General features: G+C 43.9%; 1 protein-coding gene across 1 annotated transcript in view; it reads left to right on the plus strand.

Annotated features, from left to right (window-relative positions):
* Positions 1-26,566, plus strand: part of LOC144498491 (magnesium transporter NIPA2-like) — a 43,008-nt gene that overhangs the window by 11,749 nt on the left and 4,693 nt on the right. Inside the window, exons 3-5 of the mRNA XM_078219723.1 lie at positions 8,988-9,044; positions 20,317-20,407; positions 22,959-23,119. Of these exons, the coding sequence (XP_078075849.1) occupies positions 8,988-9,044; positions 20,317-20,407; positions 22,959-23,119 (309 nt within the window). The remainder of the gene's footprint in view (positions 1-8,987; positions 9,045-20,316; positions 20,408-22,958; positions 23,120-26,566) is intronic.

The following is a 26,566-nucleotide window of genomic DNA, read 5'->3' on the forward strand; positions in this document are numbered from 1 at the left end:
CCCATCCCTGGACCTCCAGATATCCTTTACCTGGAAGGGATGGCATGGGGATGTTGAGTCTAGATGGAGGCCAGGTGAAGGGTTTAGCACAGTTTTGCTGGCTGGGAGATGGAGAGAAACCTGTAAAAGACATGCTCGCTTAATGTATCACTTGATAGAATCATAGAATCTGCACAGTGCAGAAGAGACCATTCAGCCCATGAAGTCTGCACTGACTCTCTGACAGGGCATCTTATCCAGGTCCTCTTCCCCCTATCCCTGCAACTCTGTGTTTTTACCATGGCTGATCCACTAAGGGACCATTTAGCATGGTCAATCCACCTAACCCACATGGACACAGGGAATTTGTTCACACATCCACTGAGGCATTGAAGATGCAGGCTTTAGGAAACCCTGCCTTGGTAATGGCTCTCATGCAGATAAGAAGGAAAACTCATCACTTGTTGGCACAGGGCCAGGAGGAGCACGGACCTGAGCAGCAAGAGGCAGCAGGTCCTCCATAATGTCAAGATATTGCTGAGCGTGAACATTCCAGTGATGCGCATTGGCCTGTCCTTGCAAGTATTGCCAGTGTCTCTCTTATCTAGAGATCAGCACAAGGCAATGTTGAGGGTGCTGTCATTAGCCCCGGGTGGCTCACATCTGCCAGCTTCTCCAGTATGAGCTACAGCCTCAAGGACTCTGGGTGAGTAATACGGAGCTCCTGGCCTGTAGTGAATGTCTAGCCGGATGCTGTCTTATGTATGCTGCATGAACCTTCAGCACCGTGAGGTAATGGCATGGTGGGTGACTTCCTGCCCGCTAGCCACAAAATTCAGAGTTCCTTGGGGATGCATAATTAACTAGTGCAAAAGATGATGATCGTGTGTGTTCACCTGCCCCTCCACCAGCAGGAATCATGCTGACTATCCCTCTCATCATCAGACTTGGTCTCCACAAAGGCAAGTTCCACCTGTAGTATAATACCCAGATTTTCATGGCTACAATTAAATTACAATATGGATACAGGCCACTTGTCCCAAACAGTACATTCTGCCATTTTCTTTCACATGAGCTGTAATCCTAATCCCATCAATTTGTTCTTGTGTCCTTTGATTCCTCTCCACTTTCAACCACTTATCCGGCCCATTCTTAAATATTTACATGGCTACAATTGATGACTCCTGGCATTGCTTTACTGATGATTGCGGAAGAGCCTATTATCATGCTTGAATTAGGTCTATCCTGTTTTTAGTGGTGGGACAACCCAGCAATGTTCCACATTATTGCGTAGTTTCCAGCATTACAACTGCACTGGAGTAGCGTGGCTAGTTGTGACATGCAGTTTGTCAGCACTGATCAGCCAGAATATTATCAGCACGTTACCGTATCCAGTGAATTCTGATGCTTTATGTTGTACTGACATCTTGACCTCTATTTACAGGGGGTGGGAGAGGGCATGAGAAAAAATGCACAAATTCAGCAAAATGAAAACCCTGCTGACATAAATTTATTTAGTGGTGTCACAAGTCGGCTTAAATTAACACTGCAATGAAGCTACTGTGAAAATCCCCTAGTCGCTGCACTCTGGTGCCTGTTCGGGTACACTAACGGAGAATTTTCATGGCCAACGCACCTAACCAGTGCTGCTTTTGGACTGTGGGAGGAAACCAGAGCACCCGGAGGAAATCCACACAGATGCAAGGAGAATGTGCAAACTCTGCACAGACAGTGACCCAAGCTGGGAATTGAACCTGGGTCCCTGGTGCTGAGAGGCAGCGTGCTAACCACTGAGCCACCATAAATAAAAGTTCCCGGTGTCTGATATCTGGCCAGGTTCGCAGCCAGAATTATACAGCAAGAAACTGCAGCTGAGGGTATGTGGGAATCCTGGGATTTCTTCAAGATCAGATAGGCTGAGGTTGGATGTTTCCTTAATTGGAGTAGGTTCAGGGTTCATTGAGATGCCTCGGGGGTTATGTATTTCTGCTCTTTCTAGCCCATAGGAGAGAAAGAAATGTATTAACATTTATATTGGTTTCTTATGGCCAGTCTGCTCCTGTGCAGTGGTTCTGCAGACAGTATCACACCCCATTACATCATGACACTGATAACATCATTGTGTTGTAACTTCTTAAAATTTTAAGTAGGCCACTGACAGCCTTTCACAGGAATCTCATTGATAACCTGAATAACAGCCTTAATTATGACAGGAGTCAAGAATTGGTGGGTTTGAGGTTAGATTTAAAGATTTTCTCCTTCTCCAATCCTTCTCTGCCCTTATGGTGAGGTGGAGTAGGGAAACAGAGAGCAGAGCATGAGGTTGAGGTTTTTATTTGTCTGCGTGTTCATTGGCAGTTCCTTTACTAACCAAAGATCAATGCAGCTAAGGTCCCATGTGATCTTAACTCGGTGCAACATTAAACTTTTCTATTTTGTGCCATCTGTGACAAAACAATATATCCATATATATATTTCATGTACATATTATTCAAGGTTTGAGTACTTCCCCTTCATACACTCCACTCATTCTGATGTCTTTCCTGTTAGCTGTGATCAGTGATAGCACTTCTGCCTGAGTCGAAGATTGAGTTTTAAATTCCTCGACACATAATCTACAGCCGATAGTCTAACGCAGTCTTGATGTGTTGCTTAGTTTTAAAAATGAGATATGAAACCAATGCCGTTTTCTTTGCTTTTTTTCAAAAATAGACTTTATCCATAATTTGTAATGGTGCAGTCCAATTGTCACAGCTCTCAAAATGACAGCAAGGCCAACTAGATGAGTTAGGATGTCCCTCTCCATTGATAGTGCAGATTACATCTCCATTTGCATTACATTAAACATTTCCTGCTACATATAGCCCAAGGGGTTTCCATCTCATTTCAGATACTCTGTGTACAATGGCAGGAGAGCCGTAAACTGTGCTCTTTACGATGGCTACACCAAACATCAGTGCATCCTTCAGCACGTAGAATGGTTACAGAGCAAAGGGTGGCCATTCAGCCCATCATGTCCATGCCAGCATTCAGCGCAACTCGGACAGTCCCAAGTGCCCCCTACTTTTCCCTGTAATCCCACAGATTTTTTTCTCTTTAGGTTCTTATCCAGTTATCATTTGGAAACCACATTGAATCTGCATCCGCTGAGGTTATGCTTTCCAGATCCTAACCACTTGTTGAATAAAATGTTTTTTTCTCGTATTGCAATTGGTTCTTTTGAAAATCACCTTAAATCGGTCTCCTCTGGTTTTAAACACTGACAATGAGAACTATTTATTTCTCTCTACTATGCCAGACCCCTCTACTCTGCCAGACCCCTCCATAATTTTGAATACCTGTATCAAATCTTCTCTCTCCTCACTGAAGAAGCTGGGGCTATCCATGTAACTGAAGTCTCAAATCCCTGAAACCATTTTCTGAAATCGTTTCTGCACGCTCTCCAAAGCATTCACCTCCTTCATAAAATACAGTGACCAGAACTGGACATGATACTGCAGCTGAGGCCAAACCAGACTTGTATAAAGAATCTGCATAACTGCCTTGCTGTTCTAATCAGTCTCAACTTATCAAACCCAGGATCCCATGTGTCTTATTAACCACTTTTGCAAACTCCCCCACCATCTTCAGCAAATTGTTCTCCTTTATCCCCAGTTCTGTCTGTTTCTGCACCCTCTTTAGAATTGTAACTTTTATATTGCATCTATTTGCTCTTCCTACAAAATGTATCACCTCGCATTTCCCTGAATTAAATTTCATGCATTCATCCATTCTCCTTATCATAGAAATCATAGAAACCCTACAGTACAGAAAGAGGCCATTCAGCCCATCGAGTCTGCACTGACCACAAACCCACTCAGGCCCTACCCCCATATCCCTACATATTTACCCACTAATCCCTCTAACCTACACATCTCGGGACACTAAGGGCAATTTTTAGCATAGCCAATCAACCTAACCCGCACTTCTTTGGACTGTGGGAGGAAACCGGAGCACCCGGAGGAAACCCACGCAGACACGAGGAGAATGTGCAAACTCCACACAGACAGTGACCCAAGCCGGGAATTGAACCCAGGTCCCTGGAGCTGTGAAGCAGCAGTGCTAACCACTGTGCTACCGTGCCGCCCTATCTGTCTATGTCTCCTGGTTGTCCTGGACCTTGGAATATGCCACTCTGCAACACTGCGTCATGGTTAGCTCTTTGCACTGTAAGACCAAAAAGTTTCAAGCAGACCAAAGAAAGTCTTTTACTGAGATAGGAACATAGGAATTAGGAGCAAAAGTAGGCAAATTCTGCCCTTTGAGCCTGCTTCACCATTCAATAAGATCATTGCTGATCTCTCCTATGATTCAGAGGGGTCAGGACAGTGACTAAGATTGCTGAGCAGCATATAGCTTAATTAAAGCAGAAACTAGGAATAATGGGTGCAATGTCCCCTCTCCATTAAGAGTTAAGAACCAGGTCATCAGGTGGGTGTGTGCTCTCAGTCTGTCCTCCTGTACATGAGGCAGGTCTGGCCCCGACCTTTTATCTACACAGTGCTAGTCACCAGAACTGACTTCTACTTTATCTGGAGATCAAAATGGACCACGTATAAGATATCAGATAAAAGAGGAAAAAACCTACTCAATATCACCCTCATCCTGACGGTCAGTTTTCTGTGCAGCTGCATCGAGCTATACATAAATCTTTAGTAGACAAACATCAAATGTCACTATGCATTAAGGTTTGATCTGTCCCAGGATAGCTCTGGCCACATTTTTGTAGAGTGTTACATTCCGATGGACCTTGCCACTTGCCTCTGAAAAAAATATCTGTCGGATATCAAGGATGAGGAAGATCCCGGAAGGGTGTCAGATATCAGGTAGAATTTTCAAACAACAAAAGAGATGTAGCTGTCTGATGGTGAGAAGGGCTCTCCCATTACAGCATCATGCACATCCAGTGTCTCATGGCCGCTGAACACTGTCTGAGGATAATAGCGTGGAAAAGACCACCTCTTTCGGGAATGTGCATTTGCAAAGAAATCTAGGAATAGATGCAATGGTTTTTCATAGAATCATAGAATACCTACAGTGCAGAAGAAGGCCATTCAGCCCATTGAGCCTGCACCAACAACTATCCCATCCAGGCCCTATCCCTGTAACCCCACATATTTACCCACCAATCCCCCCAACACTAAGGGACAATTTAGCATGGCCAATCAACCTAACCTGCACATCTTTGGAGTTTGGGAGGAAACCCTCGCAGACTGACAGCTGATCCAAGTAAATGATAACTTCACCCATGTACAGGGAGCTCTTAACCTTACAGGGAGCTGCCTGCAACATCACCCTTCATATGCCCTTATCCTTCCTGATAGACTCAGCAACAAGCCTTGATACAAAGCACACCTGGAGAATAAGTGTATGTAAAAAGATATAATGACACTGTAGGAAGCAGGGAGTTCCTCTGGTCTCCTTGTTAATATTTTCCTTATATACAACATGATCAAAACATTAATTTATTTTTCATCTGATTGTTATTTGCAACATAAACTTTGAGATTTGTGATGAAGCACGGTGTAAAAGTAAGTCTTGTTTTCTATGTGAAATGAACAAACAAAGAACAAAGAACAATACAGCACAGGAACAGGCCCTTCGGCCCTCCAAGCCCGCGCCGCTCCCCGGTCCAGGATTGAATCCTGAATCCAGGATCCCCGCCCAATTTTCCAGCCTATCTACATACCAATATCCTATCCACCGAGCTGTCCCTCACAGCTACGATGCTTTGTTCATTACAACCTATTAACTCACCCCCACCCCCCCATTCCAGACCATGTGATCTCCAGGGAGAGGCGAAAACCCAGAGTGAAAAACCCCAGGGCCAATATGGGGAAAAAAAATCTGGGAAATTCCTCTCCGACCCCCTGAGGCGATCGAAACGAGTCCAGGAGATCACAATGGCCCTGATCGGGAAATGCTTCCCAACCCTAGTCATTTCCACTTCCACGAACACCATATGAATTCCCTGCCCCCGAGACAGGTTCCCAACTATCCGCAGTCTCGCTCTGTACTGGCACCAGCAAGATGATCATAGAATGAAGCCTTGAAACGAGAAACAAGGAACAATTAGCCCGCGCCGCTCCCTGGTCCAGACTAGACCACTCTTTTGTATCCCTCCATTCCCACTCCGTTCATATAGCTGTCTAGATAAGTCTTAAACGTTCCCAGTGTGTCCGCCTCCACCACCTTGCCCGGCAACACATTCCAGGCCCCCACGACCCTCTGTGTGAAATATGTCCTTCTGATATCTGTGTTAAACCTCCCCCCCTTCACCTTGAACCTATGACCCCTCGTGAACGTCACCACCGACCCGGGGAAAAGCTTCCCACCGTTCACCCTATCTATGCCTTTCATAATTTTATACACCTCTATTAAGTCTCCCCTCATCCTCCGTCTTTCCAAGGAGAACAACCCCAGTTTCCCCAATCTCTCCTCATAACCAAGCCCCTCCATACCAGGCAACATCCTGGTAAACCTCCTCTGTACTCTCTCCAAAGCCTCCACGTCCTTCTGGTAGTGTGGCGACCAGAACTGGACGCAGTATTCCAAATGCGGCCGAACCAACGTTCTATACATCTGCAACATCAGACCCCAACTCTTATACTCTATGCCCCGTCCTATAAAGGCAAGCATGCCATATGCCTTCTTCACCACCTTCTCCACCTGTGACGTCACCTTCAAAGATCTGTGGACTTGCACACCCAGGTCCCTCTGCGTCTCTACACCCTTTATGGTTCTTCCATTTATCGTGTAGCTCCTCCCTACATTATTCCCACCAAAATGCATCACTTCGCATTTATCAGGATTGAACTCCATCTGCCATTTCCTTGCCCAAATTTCCAGCCTATCTATATCCTTCTGTAGCCTCTGACAATGTTCCTCACTATCTGCACGTCCTGCCAGTTTTGTGTCGTCCGCAAATTTACTGATCACCCCAGTTACTCCTTCTTCCAGATCATTTATATAAATCACAAACAGCAGAGGTCCCAATACAGAGCCCTGCGGTACACCACTAGTCACAGGCCTCCAGCCGGAAAAAGACCCTTCCACTACCACCCTCTGTCTTCTATGACCAAGCCAGTTCTCCACCCATCTAGCCACCTCCCCCTTTATCCCATGAGATCCAACCTTTTTCACTAGCCTACCATGAGGGACTTTGTCAAACGCTTTACTAAAGTCCATATAGACAACATCCACGGCCCTTCCTTCGTCAACCATTTTGGTCACTTCTTCAAAAAACACCACCAGGTTAGTGAGGCATGACCTCCCTCTCACAAAACCATGCTGACTATCGTTAATGAGTTTATTCCTTTCTAAATGCGCATACATCCTATCTCTAAGAACCTTCTCCAACAACTTCCCCACCACGGACGTCAAGCTCACCGGCCTATAATTACCCGGGTTATCCTTCCTACCCTTCTTAAATAACGGGACCACATTGGCTATCCTCCAATCCTCTGGGACCTCACCTGTGTCCAGTGCGAGACAAAGATTTGCGTCAGAGGCCCAACGATTTCACCTCTCGTCTCCCTGAGCAGCCTTGGATAGATTCCATCAGGCCCTGGGGATTTGTCAGTCTTTATATTCTCTAACAAACCTAACACCTCCTCCTTTGTAATGGAGATTTTCTCCAACGGTTCAACACTCCCCTCCGAGACACTCCCAGTCAACACATCCCTCTCCTTTGTGAATACCGACGCAAAGTATTCATTTAGGATCTCCCCTACTTCTTTGGGCTCCAAGCATAAGTCCCCACTTTTGTCCCTGAGAGGTCCAATTTTTTCCCTAACAACCCTTTTGTTCCTAACGTATGAATAAAATGCCTTGGAGTGGCTGTCTCTATTTGGTCTCATTGTTTCATTAGTGGACTGTTAATGCTTATATTACAATTTGGAACAAATATCACAAGTGAATGAAAAATATTTGTCATTTGGAGGACTTGGATCCAGATTGACTAACATCATGAAGTAATGGAGATGGATAGCTAATATGTTTTTGCCAACACTGACAAGAGAACATTAGTTGCAGCAGATTGCTATTTAATAATTTGCATAGTATCCAGCTATGCAATTCAGTTTGTCGTCATTTGGATTCAGCAGCTAAAAATATATAAGGCTTTGAATTTTTAAAATTGTTTTCTGCAAATACAAGAATTTGACTGGTAATTCAAAAATGGAAATAATGCAATGTACACAAGAAGGTTGTTTTACATTCTTCTTTCTAATACGATTTTGATATTTCCTATTCTTCCCCCTCTCATCTTTTGGTCTGAAGCAGTAAAGGCCCACATCAATGAATTAAAGAAAGGTCGTAGAAATTTGACAAAAGTCATGTGTATACTGTTTAAGTTCAACATTAATTGATAAGGTTCTTTGGTCCAAGTTCCAACACCACTTTGGCAACTTAATTATCTCTCCTGCTGGTTGCAACTGGAATTATAAGTCAAATAACTATAATCAATGAGTTGACCAATCTTATGTACTGTGTAAGTGATAAATAAACTTTGGTATAATTTTCTGACTTGTCAATACTTAAAATTAAAATATCAACATGGTTCATTTTATATAAATTCATAGTTCCTTCAAAGATTTACTCATTTTGCAGTGGTATTTTAAATACTATTTTAAGAAAATAACATTTGTTTAATGGAGTTTTGAAAAACCTTGAATAAAAGTTGGAGTTTCTCAAAGGTGGTTTTCTTAATATTTTAAAATCCTGGTCTGAAGAAAAAATCTATATTTTTATAATCTATAACTTGTGCTGGCTTGTCTGTCGACTAATGTTATGTGTCCAAGGTAAATTTACAGTGATGAGATCAAAGTTAACGATCCTTAACAAATGCAATGAGCATTAGTGGGGTGGGAAATCACTAACATTTGGTGTCCCCACTGACAGCAGCTGTCAGGGAAAACATGGGCTCAAATTCAATCCATCAGTCTGATTGTTCTATAATGATTTTGCAGGTGAAGGAGGATATGCCTATCTAAAAGAATGGCTGTGGTGGGGCGGACTCCTTTCGAGTAAGTATTTTTTTTAATACACTTTGGATTTTAACTTAAGCATCAAACAAAATAAAATATTATATTAAAGAAGTATTGAAAGGGAATTTGTGGTTATCCAAGGACACCATAAAATCATAGAATCTGACAGTGCAGAAGGAGGCCATTCAGCCCATCAAATCTGCACTAGTCCCTCTGACACTAAGGGATGATTTAGCATGGCCAATCCACCTAACTTGCACATCTTTGGAGCGTGGGAGCACCCAGAGGAAACCCACGCAGACAAAGAACAAAGAACAATACAGCACAGGAGCAGGCCCTTCGGCCCTCCAAGCCCACGCCGCTCCCATGAGATCCAACCTTTTTCACTAGCCGACCATGAGGGACTTTGTCAAACGCTTTACTAAAGTCCATATAGACGACATCCACGGCTCTTCCCTTATCAACCATTCTGGTCACTTCTTCAAAAAACTCCACCAGGTTAGTGAGGCATGACCTCCCTCTCACAAAACCATGCTGACTATCGTCAATGAGTTTATTCCTTTCTAAATGCGCATACATCCTATCTCTAAGAATCCTCTCCAACAACTTCCCGACCACGGACGTCAAGCTCACCGGCCTATAATTTCCCGGGTTATCCTTCCTACCCTTCTTAAATAACGGGACCACATTAGCTATCCTCCAATCCTCTGGGACCTCACCTGTATCCAGTGACGAGACAAAGATTTGCGTCAGAGGCCCAGCGATTTCATCTCTCGTCTCCCTGAGCTGCCTTGGATAGATTCCATCGGGCCCTGGGGATTTATCAGTCTTTATATTCCCTAAAGAAAACCTAACACTTCCTCCCTTGTAATGGAGATTTTCTCTAACGGGTCAACACTCCCCACCAAGACACTCCCAGTCAACACATCCCTCTCCTTTGTGAATACCGACGCAAAGTATTCATTTAGGATCTCCCCTACTTCTTTGGGCTCTAAGCATAATTCCCCACTTTTGTCCCTGAGAGGTCCGATTTTTTTTTTCCCCTGACAACCCTTTTGTTCCTAACGTAGGAATAAAATGCCTTGGGATTCTCCTTAATCCTGTCTGCCAAGGACATTTCGTGACCCCTTTCTGCCCTTCTAATTCCTCGTTTGAGTTCTTTCCTACTTTCTTTGTATTCCTCCAGAGCTCCCTCCGTTTTTAGCTGCCTGGATCTAACGTACGCCACTCTTTTTTTCTTTTTGACCAATCTCTCAATTTCCCTGGTTATCCACGGTTCTCGAATCCTACCCTTCCTATCCTTTTTTACAGGCACATGCCTATCCTGCAGCTTTAACAACTGTTCCTTAAAAGACTCCCACATGCCAGATGTGGATTTACCCTCAAACAGCCTCTCCCAATCAACAGCTGCCAATTTCTGCCTAATCCCACTAAAGTTAGCCTTCCCCCAATCCAACACCTTACCCTTGGGACACCACTCATCCTTTTCCATCACTATCCTAAAGCTAACAGAATTGTGGTCACTATTTGCCACATGTTCCCCTACCGAAACTTTGAAGACCTGATCGGGCTCATTCCCAAGTACTAGGTCCAGTATAGCCCCCTCTCTAGTCGGGCTATCTACATATTGTTCCAAAGAACCTTCCTGTACGCATTTTACAAATGCCTCCCCATTCAGACTCCCAGCCCTAAGCGATTTCCAGTCTATACCAGGGAAATTGAAGTCTCCCACTACAACAACCCTATTTTTCCTGCACCTATCCATTATCTCCTGACATATCCGTTCTTCCACTTCCCTTGGGCTGTTGGGGGGCCTGTAGTATACCCCCAACATAGTGACTGCACCCTTCCTGTTTCTGAGCTCCACCCACAGTGACTCGTTACACGACCCCTCTGAATTGTCCTCCCTCTGCACCGCTGTAATATGCTCTCTAACTAATACTGCTACTCCCCCACCTCTTTTGGCCCCTCCTCTGTCTCGCCTAAAACACTTGTACCCCGGAATATTCAGTTGCCAGTCCTGTCCCTCTTTCAACCAAGTCTCCGTCACCACAACCACATCCAAATTCCTCGTAAGCATTAAGGCCCTAAGTTCGTCTATCTTACCTGCTACGCTCCTTGCATTGAAGTATAAGCACTCCAGACCTCCAGGCCCAGTGAGGTCATCCTCCCTCAGAGTGCTCCTCTTCTTTGCCAGCCTTGTCCTTGCCCCAAGCTCGTCCCCAGTCTCTACACTTGTAGACATAATTTTTTGATCCCCAGCCCCCTGCCATATTAGTTTAAACTCACCCGAACTGCACTAGCAAAACTCCCAGCCAGGATATTCGTGCCCTCCCAATTTAGTTGTGACCCATCCTTCTTGTATAGGTGCCCTCCTCTCTTGAAAACTTCCCAGTGATCCAGGAATATAAAGCCCTCCCTCCTGGACCAGTCCTTTAGCCAAGCGTTCAATTGTACTATCTCCCTATTCCTAGCCTTACTGGCCCTAGGCATTGGGAGCAGCCCAGAGATTCCCACCCTGGAGGCCCTACTTTTTAGCCTATTTCCCAACTCCCTGAATTGCTCTCATAGGATCCCCCTGCTCTTCCTATCTACGTCATTTGCACCAATGTGTACAATGACATCCGTTTCTTTATCCTCCCCTTTTCATATGCCTCCTATCTGCTCAGAGACATCCATTACCCCAGCACCAGGTAGGCAGACTACCATCCGGGAATCCTGTTCGCACCCACAGAATCGCCTGTCCGTGCCTCTAACCAACGTATCCCCCACCACTATTGCTCTCCTAACCCCTCTCTTTCCTTTCCGGGCCATAGAGCCTGACTGTGTGCCAGCGACCTGGTCACTGTGACTTACCCCTGGAGAGTCATCCTCCTCCACACTATCCAAAACAATATACCTGTTTTGGAGGGGGACAACCACAGGTGACCCCACCACTAATTGCTCACTCCCCTCCCCTGTTGCCGAGCCCTTCCTATTATGCGAGACAGCCACTGGAATACTCTCTGGTACGTTACCCTTATGACCTTTACTCCTCCTAACTGTGACCCACGTGTCTTCCCCCTGAGGCCCCGGTGTAACTACTTGCCTATAACTCATGTCAATTTGTGTCTCATTCTCCCTGACTAGACCAAGGTCATCAAGCCGCTGCTCCAGTTCCCTGACGCGGTCCCTCAGGAGCTGCAGTTCCACGCACCTGGCGCAAATGTGAACCTCCGGGTGGCTAGGTGTTTCCGGGAACTCCCACACCCCACACCGAAAGCAACAAACTGGCCTATCACTCATAGCTACCCTTTTCCTTTATAGGAATGGAGAAAAAAAAACTTTTAAAAAAACTTACCCCGCTTTGCCCTTTCCCCCGAAGCCCTGTGAGCCGAAGCCCTTACAGCTCACACTCTGCTACCTGCTCACTCCACTGCCCGCTCCAGATGCTGCCCGCTCAAAAGTGCGGCCTGCTTTTAAACCCTCCAAAAACCTTCCCAGGCTTCTCCTGGGCCTACTTCCTGTTTTGGAAAAAAACCCTCCAATTTTTAACACAAATTTAACTGAAAAATAAATAAATAAATCAAATGCAGAAACACACTCTCTTACCCTCAGCCTGCTCCTGTGGAACAATGAGACATGGGGAGAATGTGCAAACTCCACACAGACAGTGACCCAAGCCAGGAATTGAACCCGGGTCCCTGGTGCTGTGAAGCAACAGTGCTAACCACTGTGCTACCGTTCCGCCCTGTAGGTGATATGTCTCACACTTCCAAGTTTAATTTAAATGATTTATTTTTATGGTGGGTTATAATGGTCGCAGCCATTGATCAACTGCACACTTTAATGGATGATATATCAATGAGAGCCAAGCAAGCTGACAAGCAAAGGGCTGGGATTGGGGGTGAGGGTGGGGAGTGGAAGATGCACTGAGCCACAAAGTTGAAATTCAAAACTCAGTATAGAAAGTATACAGCCAGTTGTTAGTTATCATATGCCAACCATTGACCCAGACAATGCATTATGCACTTTTACAGTTGGGACATTAGGACCAATTTTTTCATGTGTACTTTTGTCAAGAAGTCTTTCTTACCATGAGTGCATGTCGTGATTTGGCAAGCATGATTTTCTCAACGTGCACCCCTTAATATTTTGAATGCATTCAGGATAGTTTCCTGTTGCATTATATATCCTAGAACTGATGAGACCGCATGCCATATTAGATATAGTTATGAGTAATTTAGCCAGATTTATCTAATAGCCATCACAATATGATTGAGCTCATTGTAGTGCTTGAAAGAGAGAAAAACAAAACAGCTACTAAGATTCTAAATTTAAGGCTGACTGCAATGTGATGAGACAGAGGCTGTGCAGAGGAATATAAGTGAATGGGTGAAGGCAATGGGAGGCCATCAAAAAATAAGTTGTGGCACAGATCTAGCTTATAACCCTAAGAGACTAGTGCACGATGTGCTGGAACAGACAGCATGGACAACAAAAGAAAAAAACATGCAAAAATGGAAAATGTAGCACAGTACCCTCAAATGGGAATGATGCAAAGGATGACAAAAAAGGAAGAGCTGCAAAAAGAGAGAATGAGAAGAAACTTGCAAGGGATATCAAAATCAACACCCAATTATACTGGGAAATAGAGAGTGGTCAGGTGCTGTGTGGGTTTTTTTGAAGATTGCTAAGTGATATTGCCAATTCAAATAAGGAAATAGTTAACATGTTGAATAATTACTTTGCATCAGTGTTGAATCAGGGCCAGGGGCCCACCAAAATAAGAGTAAGGAGAAAATAATGGCACTTAAGAGTGAAAAATCTTCCAGATCAGATGGATTTCATTCTGGGGTTTTAAAGAAAGTAGATGAGAACATTGCAGATGCTCTAAATATGATCTTCCAAAGTATTTGCAATTCTGTAACCATTCCTTTCGATTGGAAAATTGTGCCTATCACTCCATTATTTCAGAAAGGTGAGAGAGGAAACCAGATAATTATAGTCTGCTAGGCTTAACATCTGTTGTCAGGAAATTACTACAGTGTATGTTAAAGAGAGGGTGACTGGACACCTTAAGTTTTCAGCCACTCAGAGCCAGCATGGATTTTTAGAGAGTCAAATGTTTTTGAAATACCGAAGGATGTTATTTATATTGACTTTCAGAAGGCATTTGATAAAGTTCCTCATAATATGCTGCTAGCTAAAGTTGAAGTTCTTGGAACTGAACACAAATTATTGACCTGGTTGGGAAATTGGCTGAGTGGGAGGAAACAGAGTAGGGATAATGCGGAGGTAATGTAATTGGCAGTATGTGACTAATGATGTCCCAGAAGGATCTATGTTGTGGACTCAACTATTCACCATGCTAGAGCAATGCAGCGGGCCGAGAGAATCCCCCATGATCCCTTTGAACGATGGAAGATGTTCTGGAGGCTAAATGGCCCACTCCTGTTCATATGTTCTTTCAATTGAGTCTCCAGTTGAGCTGGCGGCTGGTTAGCTCAGATGGTTAGAGCATAGTGATGATAACGCCAAGGTCGTGGGTTCGATCCCTGTACTGGCCAAGTGCAATTATCTGTATCTGTGCAGTCCAGGCTGATATGTTCAGTGAAAATCTCTTTGGCACAGTGCGAGTTGTTTTCAGTAATTCCCCTCAGTCACATCGCAGCCACATTTTCTCATTGAAACTTTGAGAATACTGAAAGACCTGGATAGAGTGGACATGGGGAAGATGTTTCCATTAGTAGGAGAAACTAGGATCCGAGGGCACAGCCTCAGAGTAAAGGGACGACCCTTTAAAACCGAGATGAGGAAGAATTTCTTCAGCCAGAGGGTGGTGAATCTATGGACTTTATTGCCACAGTAGGCTGTGGAGGCCAGGTCATTGAATGTTTTAAGACAGAGAGAGAGATGGGTTTTGTTGGTAAGGGGATCAATGGTTACAGGGAAAAGGTGGGAGAATGCGGTCAAGAAAATTATCAGCTGTGATTGAATGGCAGAGCAGATTCGATAAGGCGAATGGTCTAATTCTGCTCTTGTATCTTATGGCACAATGAAAACTTAAAATATTTGTTGTAAAAATTCGTTTGCACGTTTGCGTAAGGTTCTTGAGATGCACCATAAAGAACAGCAAAACAACTACGTTCAACCATAAACCATTGATAGCACAGAAAGAAGCCATTTGGCATATTGTGGCCAATCACTTTGAAACTAATCCAGTTGCCTTGCTTTCATCTCATGGTTCAGCATCTAATATTGACACAAGTATGTAATGTCAACCTTCTCTAATCTACAGTGAACATGATGTTTGCCAAAAGCAAGCGAGAGAACTATTGCAGTACAAAACCTTCTTGGCTGGCAAAAGTTCCAAATTCTTAAGAGAATGTATGGGTCTCTCAAAGCATCAAACTTTTTTTTTAAAAGTATCCTTTCTTGGGATGTAGGTGTCACTGAGGCCAGCATGTGTTGCCCATCCCTAGTTACCCTTGAGTTGAGTGGCTACCTAAGCCATTCCAGAGGGCTGTGCAGTGGCCTTTGCCATGGACCTGGACCTCACTCGTGTGTGTATATATAAGCCAGACCAGAAAAGATGGCAGATTTCCTTTCCTAAAGGGCATTAGAGAAGCAGATGGGTTTTTACAATCACCATCACTGAGACTAGCTTTCAATCCCACCAGCTGCTGTGGTCAGATTTGAACCCGTGTCCCCAAAGCATCAGCCTGTCTCTCTGGATTACTAGTTTAGTGACATTACCACTACACAACCATCTCCCCACAAGAGGATCCTAGATCCCCTGGATCCTGAAACGCAGACTGTCACTCTTTTCCAGATCTTACAACCTATAGTAATAAAAAGTGCTAGGAATATAGGAGCAAGAGTAGACAATTGAGTCTGTTCTGCTATTCAGTTAGATCGTCTAATCTCAACTGCATTTGTCTGCCTTGTTCCTTAACCCTTGCCTAATAAAAATGTACACATCTCAGTTTTGAAATTTTCATTTGGCTCAGCCAAAACAACATTGTGGCAGAGATTGCTCCAGAATGCCACTACTCTTATGACGAGGAGCTGGCTGACATCACTCTTTAATAAAAATAAAAGCAAATTACTGTGGATGCTGGAATCGGAAACCAAAAGAGAAAACGCTGGAAAATCTCAGCAGGTCTGGCAGCATCTGTCAGGAGAGAAAAGAGCTGACGTTTCGAGTCCAGATGACCCTTTGTCAAAGCTAAAAGGTATAGGAAGTGGGAGATATTCATACTGCAGGGTGAGAGAATAAAAGATGAGTCATAGCCACAGAAACCAGGGGAAAAGACTTCAAATAGCTGTCCACAGAGAGAATAAGGGTGTGAATGGCCAAACGGCAAAGGAGTTGTAAGTTGTGACAGATGAAAATGTTGGGTTGGTGGGGGGGGAAGATGGGACAGAGGTAGAATGTAGAGAAGGAGAAGTGGGGGGGAGAAAAGGTAAGGGAAGGGGGAAGAGGTAGGGGGAAAGAATGGGGGGGGGGAAGAAAACTGAAGAAAGACAATAAAGAAATAAAAGGTAGAGAACAGTAAAAAATAAAATAGAACGAACACAAAGGGAGCCGAGTTGGGGTACAGCAAATCATCTGAAGTTGCTGAATTCGACATTGAGACTGGAAGGCTGTAAAGTGCCTAGCCGGAAGATGAGATGCTACTCCTCCAGTTTGCATTGAGCTTCACTGGAACATTCTTTAATGTCCTTATGACATCACTCTTTAATGTCCTTGCTCCAATTTTACGGTTTGCCCCCGTTGTGAATTCCCCAACCAGAGGAAATAATTTCTGTTGTTCTACCTTTTAACACCTCCGTTACAAGGCCACCTGTTGGGGTTTATTCACCAGAGTCATGTATTAACAGGCAATCCCTAAAGCAAACCATTCCCTATGGGGCATAATCACTATCTCTCATCAAAGACCAGATGCAAACTGTTCAGTTCACAGCTTCGTCTCAGGGGTAAGATCTATCACTTTTGGTATTTTGCCTTGCAAAGTGTTGCAGTTCCATCTGGTGTTGTTCCTTTGAGAATTCAAACTACTGCTCCTGACTTTGGGTACAATATTTTTGCCAGAAGGGTGACTGAATTACTGCAATGTTCTAAGAAGCAGCTGCAGAGCTTGAAAACAATAGCAAGAATGACTTATAAAGTGAAAAAAGTCAATGTAAGGAACACACCCTGTTCAGACTAGGGTTACCAATCCTCTATATTGTCTTAAAAGTCTCCTGGGCATTGCCTCGAGCAAAACTACAGAAAAATTTAAAAGAAGTTTTCATTTTCTTAATACCCTTTTCTGTTTATTAGTTACATTTTTGGAGATTAGGATGAAAAGAAAGCTGTAAAAATAAAACTCCTCCTGTTTGATTATCAATGATCACCCAATTGGGTGAGGCACTATGATGATGGACATGTTGTCTGACCAATAGTGCAAGTATAGGGACCACGGCTGTTGGAAGCAGGAGGTCAAGTAATAATTGATCTTCAGGAATAAATTCAGAGTTGGCAAACCTAGCTCAGACAACAGACCATATAATAAAACCTATTAACCACAGCAATTCTTTTGTTCCATCATCTGAGCTTAAATAGTTTACTAATCATGCAGTTGAGTTTCTTGATGGAGGTCCCTGTTGCAGTATCAGGTCACAGTTGGCCTCACAAAAGTATTTCACCATTTATTGTCAACATCCAAGATGGCGCCGGAGTGAGGCGATGACTTGCAAGCTGTGCCCAGCATACCTTCTAATTCTATCTTTTACACTCATTCCATGCTTCTAAAACTTCATTTAATAGTACATTCTGCACTTTCTCGTTTCCTTCTCTATGAACGGTATGTTTTGTCTATAAAGCACGCAAGAAACAATACTTTTCACTATGTAATACATGTGACAATGAATCAAATCCAATCAAATCGAATCATGTGGAACCGTGGTGGAGAACCACCTGCAGATGAATCACTTTGGGTGCATTTTAGGGGCTGTGGGAAGGTTTGTCCTTCACTTTACAAGTCTGAGGCTTGATCATATTAGCAGCACTGGCTGTTGAGAGGGACAAATAATAATGTCTAATGAAATTCCCAAGGCATTTACCCTGTAGAATGGAGAATATTGTGGAGGGGATACTGATCTCCTGTCATGTGTATTTTTTGGGTGAAAATTTAAGAGTTGAAGGGATCATTTCTGGGCACAATCTCACCATTAGATCTCTGACTGATGTGTAATGGCTGCCAATTTAAACAATTATCACACGTCCAAGTTTCTCACCTAAAGTTTGGGGTCTTCCAGTGGAAACACTGTTCTGCAGATCAATCTCGTCTCTACAACTGAGTAACATTATCTTTTTGCAGCACCTCCAAAGGGGTGGAACTAAAGATAAAGGGGACAGAAGTTACCCAGAGCTTTCCAAATGTTTTCTGAAGAGATCATTGGGGATATCTCAGTAGTGGAAAGGTACAGGATAAGAAAGATGTGGCCCAAACTAAATCCTCTTCCTCCTCCTGTGTAAACCCAGCTTATTCCACAACTGAAGCCTGTGTGTCATCATCCTGCCATATGCTGGTACTACTGCAATGGGATAGCAAGGGAACCAACTGGATTGGTTCCAAGGACAATCCTTGTCCCTTCACTATACTTTAAATATATAAAGGCACCCAAGAGTGGGTGGCCAATATCCCTGTTAATGCAGCAGTGATTTGGTGGAAGATCTTCCCCATTCCTTTTTTCGGTGTTCCATCTCTCTAGGACTGCCAGAAAGTAGCTGGTTTACTGGAGGAAATATCAACTTACTTTAAAATGTGTACAGTTCTGCAGTACCAGATTTGAGAATTTGAGGCATAGACAGGGTGGATAGTCAGAGGCTTTTCCCAGGGTGGAAGTGTCAATTACAAGAGGGCACAAGTTCAAGGTGAGAGGGGGAAAGTTTAAGGGAGATGTGCAGGGGAAGTTTGTCACGCAGAGAGTGAGAGGTGGTGGAAGCAGGCACATTAACAACATTTAAGAGGCATCTGGATGGGTACATGAATCAGGAGGGTATAGAGGGATATGGACTGAGTAAGGCAGAAGTTGTTTTTAGTTTAATTAGGGCATCATGATCGACAAGGGCTGATGGGCCTGTTCCTGTACTGTACTTTTCTTCATTCTTTTGAGATTTTGTTTCTTGCATTGAAATGCATTCTGGTATTATCTCCAAGGAGACTGCAAGGAATACATTGGGCAAAATATAATTAGTACAATAGTAGTCTCACCCACTATTTGGAGACCAATGCCTTGCTTATCTCCGGCAGGTCTGACACAATTGCCAGGTACTTACCTGGCCTCGTACTCCATCAAACATCCAGTTAGAGGGTGGCAGCTCTGGCAATGTCACTGGGAGTGGTAGCCACTGCTGGTATTACACTAAGGTCTGCAGAAGGGGAATCAGCCATGGGCCCCCAAACAGAGATGTGTGTTGGGGATCACGGGGAGGGATTATCGGGGAGGGAGTCAGTCAAAAGCAAGGGCAGTGGGGAGACTTTCAGTGCACCCCACCCCCATCCTCTTCCCAAAGTTGTAGACCACCAGCAAACCCTACAGAGTTTACTGGGCACCCTCCCCAGTTGGCAAATACCAGTGGCAGTGTGATGATCCCCTTGAGTGGCTACTTGAGGCCCTCAGTTGGCCTGCGGCCTCCACCCTCTATCCCTGTTCTTCAAACTCGCCTCAGGGGGACATTATTCTGCTTGGTATTTCAGAATCGATCCAGTAATAAATAGGTAAATACGTTGAAGGAGACCATTTGGCCATTGTCCCTATGCTGGCACTTTGATAGATTTAATTCTCTGCTATTTCCCTATTCCCTTGTGAACTCCCCACTCCCCCTTCAAATATTTATCCAATTCCCTTCTGAAAGTTACTCTTGAATTTGATTCTTTTGCCAATACCTTGAATCTGTGTCTTGTGGTATACTGGTGCTTATGCCATATACCAAAATCCCTCATGTTTTTGAGCACTGCTGCAACACAAGAAACAGATTTTTAAAAGATCTTTCTTAATTGGGTGCCTTCTGCAAAAGCTATTTACCATGATCGATATCAGCTAATTAAATGTGGGTAAGTACCGTCCAGCTCCTGATCTGCCAAGTTCTGTAATTTGTATGTGGTTTTAGTGATCTTCACGCTCAGCATGTAGCTCATATAGAAGTAGTAGTTTTATCACAGGAGTGGGAAGGCAGAATCATTTCAAATTTGCAACAGCCCTGAGAAGAGGACAGGGTCTTGGGGGCTAAAATATCTCAAAGCTCAGGTTATATGATTTCTCACATTTTGTTTTTCAGTGGGTGCTGGAGAAGCTGCTAACTTTGCTGCCTATGCATTTGCACCTGCCACACTGGTCACGCCATTAGGTGCACTAAGTGTGCTCATAAGGTATGATTCATTTTATTAATGCAGTGATTGGAATACTTTTGAGAAACAAAGCATACCAGCTTGTTGTAACCATGGCACAATTGGGTCAGGTTATGATGTTTATTGAATGCCAGCCAGCACATGGCTGTCTCACTCATTGAAGTTGGAAAAGCACCAAGGGTGGTGAGCATCAGTGAGACGATCCTCTGGAATGTGGTAATGTTTTCAGAATAGAAAGAGGATGGTTTTCATTACTTATTTGTGGACAACCAAATTATATATGATAACCTGAATCGTCAGTTACCTAGTCTGACCCTTGCTCGAGACTAATGTAGTGCCGTGGTGTTGCATTCAATTTCTCAGTAGAAATTAATCTCAAAAATATTATGTCCAATTTTCATCTCAGCGAGACAAGTGCAGTCATTAATGCTCAATCTCTGACAACATCTGGCCCATTGTGTTCCTTGAAGCTGACTAGAAAATAAGTATCCAATACCCCTACTTAAAACAGGTGGAAGCTTATGAAATAGGAGCATTAGAACAGAAATGGGCGATTCAGCCCTTTGAATGTGTGACGGACTTGATTAGATTATGGCTGATATATATCTTAATTCCATCATCAGCCATGATTCCATGACCCTTAATCCCCTTGTCTAATAAAAATCTATTTTAAAGTATTGCAAATTGGGATCATAGGACCTAATGCCTTTTTAACAATGCAACATACTCCACAAATCCCATTCAGTGGGATTAAACATAACATCAGAAGGATCTTGGGGTCCGGGTTCATAGGACGCTCAAAGCAGCATCGCAGGTAGAGGCTGTGGTTAAGAAGGCATATGGAATACTGGCCTTCATCAATAGAGGAATTGAGTTTAGAAATCGGGAGATAATGCTGCAGCTGTATAGGATCCTGGTCAGACCCCAGCTGGTCGCCTCATTACAGAAAGGATGTGGAAGCCATAGAAAGGGTGCAGAGGAGATTTACAAGGATGTTGCCTAGATTAGGTGGCATGCCTTATGAGGATAGGTTGAGAGAGCTAGGTCTTTTCTCCTTGGAGAGACGAAGGATGAGAGGTGACCTGATAGGGGTGTATAAGATGTTGAGAGGTATTGATAGAGTGGATTCTCAGAGGCTTTTACCCAGGGCTGAAATGGTTGCCACAAGAGGTCACAGGTTTAGGGTGCTGGGGAGTAGGTTCGAAGGAGATGTTAGGGGTAAGTTTTTCACTCAGAGGGTGGTGGGTGCGTGGAATCGGCTGCCAGTAGTGGTGGTGGAGGCGGATTTGATAGGGTCTTTTAAGAGACTTTTGGATAAGTTCATGGAAGTTGGTAAGATAGAGGGTTATAGGTAAGCCTAGTAGGTAGGGACATGTTCAGCGCAACTTGTGGGCCGAAGGGCCTGTTTGTGCTGTAGCTTTTCTATGCTCTATTCTAACATGGCCAAACTAATGATTTTTATGGGAACCACTGGAGGTCACTCCAGAAAAGTTTTTTGTAGGTAGGAAATGGGATGAATCTTTGTCTTTTGTGACAACCTTCCAAAGCTTCCCTGCAAATGCTTGTCCTCTTTAGCACCAATATACTGACTCAGCTCTACAAAGCTTGACATGGGGAATCAGTTAGCTCAGTTGGCTGATATGTGATGTAGAGTGATACCAACTGTGTGGGTTCAATTCCTGTACCAGCTGAGGTTATTCATGAAGGTCTTGCTCCAGATGCTCCGGTTTCCTTCCACAGTCCAAAGACATGTTGGTCAGGTACATTGGCCATGCTAAATTCTCCCTCTGTGTACCCGAATAGGCGCCGGAGTGTGGCGATTAAGGGATTTTCACAGTAACTCCATTGCAGTGTTAATTTAAGCCTACTTGTGACACTAATAAGTAAACTTAGGTGTGGTGATCTTCAGGTTAAAGGGGAGAGCAATCTGTAGTCATCTGGAACTATGGCAACTTAACCTTTTTTTACAAAGGAATTTGAAACTTGTGCCAGGACTGGAATTTCATGTTCTTTTCAGAGGCAACCGGGATGAAAATGATGCGACACACCTAGCTGGTCCAACTAAGCTGTTAAGTCGTACTGAATGTGAGAGGTCTTAAGTTTAAGACCTTACATTTTGTTGCCAGTTTTGTGCCTCTTTTATCCCACAACCTCACATGGGACATTCTCAAAAACATTCCTGACTTTAAACTATCTGTGGTTCAAGGCATCATCCAGGAACGCAACATACGCCATGGTGCTTCATGGCTAGGGGAACTTATTCACTGTGAATGAGTGAGTTTAAAGCATAAAACTACCTGTTGTTCAGCATTAATTGTTAGCAAATTGACAAGATATTTGTACAAGTTACATGAGAATATTGCATATGTGCAGGAGAGACAAATTAATGGAGCATGTCAGATTGTTATATACCTAATCTCTGCTGTAGCTGACCTGCAGGGATTGCTTCTTGATGCTAAAATGGAAAAATGATTGATTAGCCAAGAGTAGTATTCACAGCATACACATTCATATGTTTTAGATATTTTCGCGGCAGTGTCCTGTTAATTTTCCTAATTTATACTTTACACAGTGCTGTGCTCTCATCATACATCTTACATGAGCGATTGAATATTCATGGCAAGTTAGGATGCATGCTGAGCATTGTTGGGTCAACAGTAATAGTGATCCATTCTCCAGAAGAGGAAGGAGTTCATTCCTTGCATGAGATGGAAGAAAAGCTAAAAGACCCAGGTAAAGTTAAATTTATTTATTAGTCACAAGTAGACTTACATTCACACTATAATGAAGTTACTGTGAAAATCCCCTAGTCGCCACACTCCGGCGCCTGTTCGTGTACACCTGAGGGAGAATTTAGCATGGCCAATCCTCCTAACTCTCACATCTTTGGACTGTGGGAGGAAACCCACGCAGACACTGGGAGAATGTGCGAACTCCACACAGACAGTTACCCAAGCCGGGAATCGAACCTGGGTCCCTGGCGTTGTGAGGCAGCAGTGTTAACCACTATGCTACTGTGCCGCCCCACGTTTTAAAAATATTATGATGTATTTTTGTAAACTAAGAACTTAAAATCTAGCATGACGAAGGGCCCTTAAGACTTCAAACCTAATCCTTTTCAATCGATACTAAAAATTCTTGAAGATCAGGCACAATTGTATAGTTTTTGTACTAATTTTGCACTCAGTTGTAATGGGAGCAAAGGGTGTGTGCGGAAAGAACCTTTCAACTGGCAAATGTTGGGGTTTTTTTGTATTTTAGTGCAGTATTTTTATTTTCTTCCCATACTCTTAAAACCTGTCTGGTATTCACAGGATTGTTACAGCACAGAAGTAGGTCATTTAGTCCGCTATATCTGTGCGGCTCTACCGAGAATCAATTTGCCTATTGCCATTCCCTTGTCTTCTCCCTGTAGCTCTGTACGTTCTTCCTTTTCAGATTGACCCTGCCTCCACCACACACTCAGTGCATTCCAGATCGTAACCACTTGATGCATAAAAAATGTTTTCCTCATTTCACTATTTCTTCTTTTACCAATTAGCTTAAATCTGTGTCCTCTTGTTCCTGAACCATCCACCATAGAACATAGAACAGTACAGCACAGAACAGGCCCTTCGGCCCACGATGTTGTGCCGAGCTTTATCTGAAACCAAGATCAAGCTATCCCACTCCCTATCATCCTGGTGTGCTCCATGTGCCTATCCAATAACTGCATAAATGTTCCCAAAGTGTCTGACTCCACCATCACTGCAGGCAGTCCATTCCACACCCCAACCACTCTCTGAGTAAGGAACCTACCTCTGATATCCTTCCTATATCTCCCGCCATGAACCCTATAGTTATGCCCCTTGTAATAGCTCCATCCACCCAAGGAAATAGTCTTTGAATGTTCACTCTATCTATCCCCTTCATCATTTTATAAACCTCTATTAAGTCTCCCCTCAGCCTCCTCTGCTCCAGAGAGAATTCCAATAGGAGCATTTTTTTCTTCTCTGCTGCGTTCAGACCACTCATGGTTTTGAATACCTCCATCAAATCACCTCAACATTTGGGTCTCCAAGAAAAACAGTCCCAACTTCTCCAATCTGTCTCCATAACTGAAGTTCCTCATCTCTGGAACATTCTTGTGAATCCTGTCTGCACCCTCTCCAAAGCCTCCATCTTTCCTAAAGTTTGGCACCCAGAATTGGATGCAGTGCTCCAGTTGAGGCTGAACCAGTGTTTAACATGATATCCTTGTTCATGTGCCTATTAATAAAGCTAGGATACTGTATGCTTTATTAACCACACTCAATTTATGCACATATATACACTCAGGTCCCTATGCTCCCACACTCCATTCAGAGTTGTGTCTCTACATTCCTCCTACCAAATGAATCATTTTACATGTCCCTGCATTAAATTTCAGCTGCCATTTGTCCACTCAACCTGTCTGTCTTTTTGGCAGGTGGGCAGACTGGCAGGTGGGGAGGTGAGAGTGTTTGGACTATTAAGGGGGGGCGGGGTTGGTACAGTCAGACCTGCAAGTCGGGGGTGGGGGGGGCACGGGTGGCATGGAAAGAGGCTGAGTCAGACTGGGGCCAGGAGGGACAATGTCGGATCGTGAGAGACTGGGATTGGGTCAGACCTGGAGAGGTGGGGAGGTGGAGAGAGTCAAAATGGGAGGTGGGGGAGGGGTCAGGTGGGTGAGAGTGGGGGAGGGGGTGTCCAGTGTTAGGTAAGGCCGGGGTGTGTGCTTGGTTGGGATGGCATGGGGGTCACCTTGGGGCTCATGGGTGCACGGGGTGTCTCATGCAGGGTTCAGTCTGGGTGTTTTAAATAGTTACTCTAGAGCTAGAAGTGCTTTTTAACCTTCTAACTCTTTCAACGTAATTGTCAGGGTAAAACTGGCAGAACCATCCAAAGTTAGCAATTTAAATTGCTTTGTTGGATGATTCCTAGTCCAGCACAGTTGTCCAGAGGAAGTTAGAGCTTCTGGAATATCGTTGGGTAAACCTTGCCTTAGGTGGAAACATCCAAAAGGGATCCCCCAATGCATCATTGGGGTATCCTCCAAATGCAGTGCTGGAGAACCAGTAATTTATGGGCCAAAGAAACTCTTACTGTCTGTTCTTAAGTATTTTTTTAAAAGGAAGGAAGTTACTAAAGGGAGTGGTGGTGCCTTAGAGGGTGAGACTGGCAAATCAATGGGAACACAGTAAGGAGTCTAACAACACCAGGTTAAAGTCCAACAGGTTTATTTGGTAGAAAACGCCACTAGCTTTCGGAGCACTGCTCCCTCATCAGGTGAGTGGGAGATCTGATCTCCCACTCACCTGACGAAGGAGCAGCGCTCCGAAAGCTAGTGGCGTTTGCTACCAAATAAACCTGTTGGACTTTAACCTGGTGTTGTTAGACTCCTTACTGTGTTTACCCCAGTCCAACACCGGTATCTCCACATCAAATCAATGGGAAACCAGGAAATGGCGGAAACATTGGTTATTTAGTGTGTCTTCACAGTAGAAGACGCACAAAAATCCCAAGAATACTTAAAAAATCAAATGATAAAAAGAAAGGAGGAACTTAAACAAACACCGGGAAAGGTACTTGGAAAGATAATAGAGCCAAAGGTTGACACCAAGTGTCCTGGACCTGATGGCTTTCATTTTAGAGTTGTAAAAGAAGTAACCGCTGAGATGGTAGATGCATTGGCGGTGATGAAAGAATCATAGGACAGTGCAGAAAGAGGCCATTTGACCCACCAAGCCAGCACCGACAACAATCCCACCCAGGCACTGTCCCCATGACTCCACATATTTATCCTACTATTTCCCCTGACACTGAGGCAATTTAGCATGACCAATCAACCTGGAAGTCACAGGTCCTTATTTATTTTTAATTTGGGCACTAAAAGGCTAATTTCTTCATCCCAGGCATATTTAGCCAGGTTCTGAAAAGTAAAGTTTATTTATTAGTCACTATAAGACCATAAGACATAGGAGCGGAAGTAAGGCCATTCGGCCCATCGAGTCCACTCCACCATTCAATCATGGTTGATTTCAACTCCATTTACCCGCTCTCTCCCCATAGCCCTTAATTCCTCGAGAAATCAAGAATTTATCAATTTCTGTCTTGAAGACGCTTAACGTCTCAGCCTCCGCAGCCCTCTGTGGCAATGAATTCCACAGACCCACCACTCTC

This window comes from Mustelus asterias, chromosome 1, assembly GCF_964213995.1.
Source record: "Mustelus asterias chromosome 1, sMusAst1.hap1.1, whole genome shotgun sequence".
In the NCBI taxonomy this organism is placed as follows: Eukaryota; Metazoa; Chordata; class Chondrichthyes; order Carcharhiniformes; family Triakidae; genus Mustelus; species Mustelus asterias.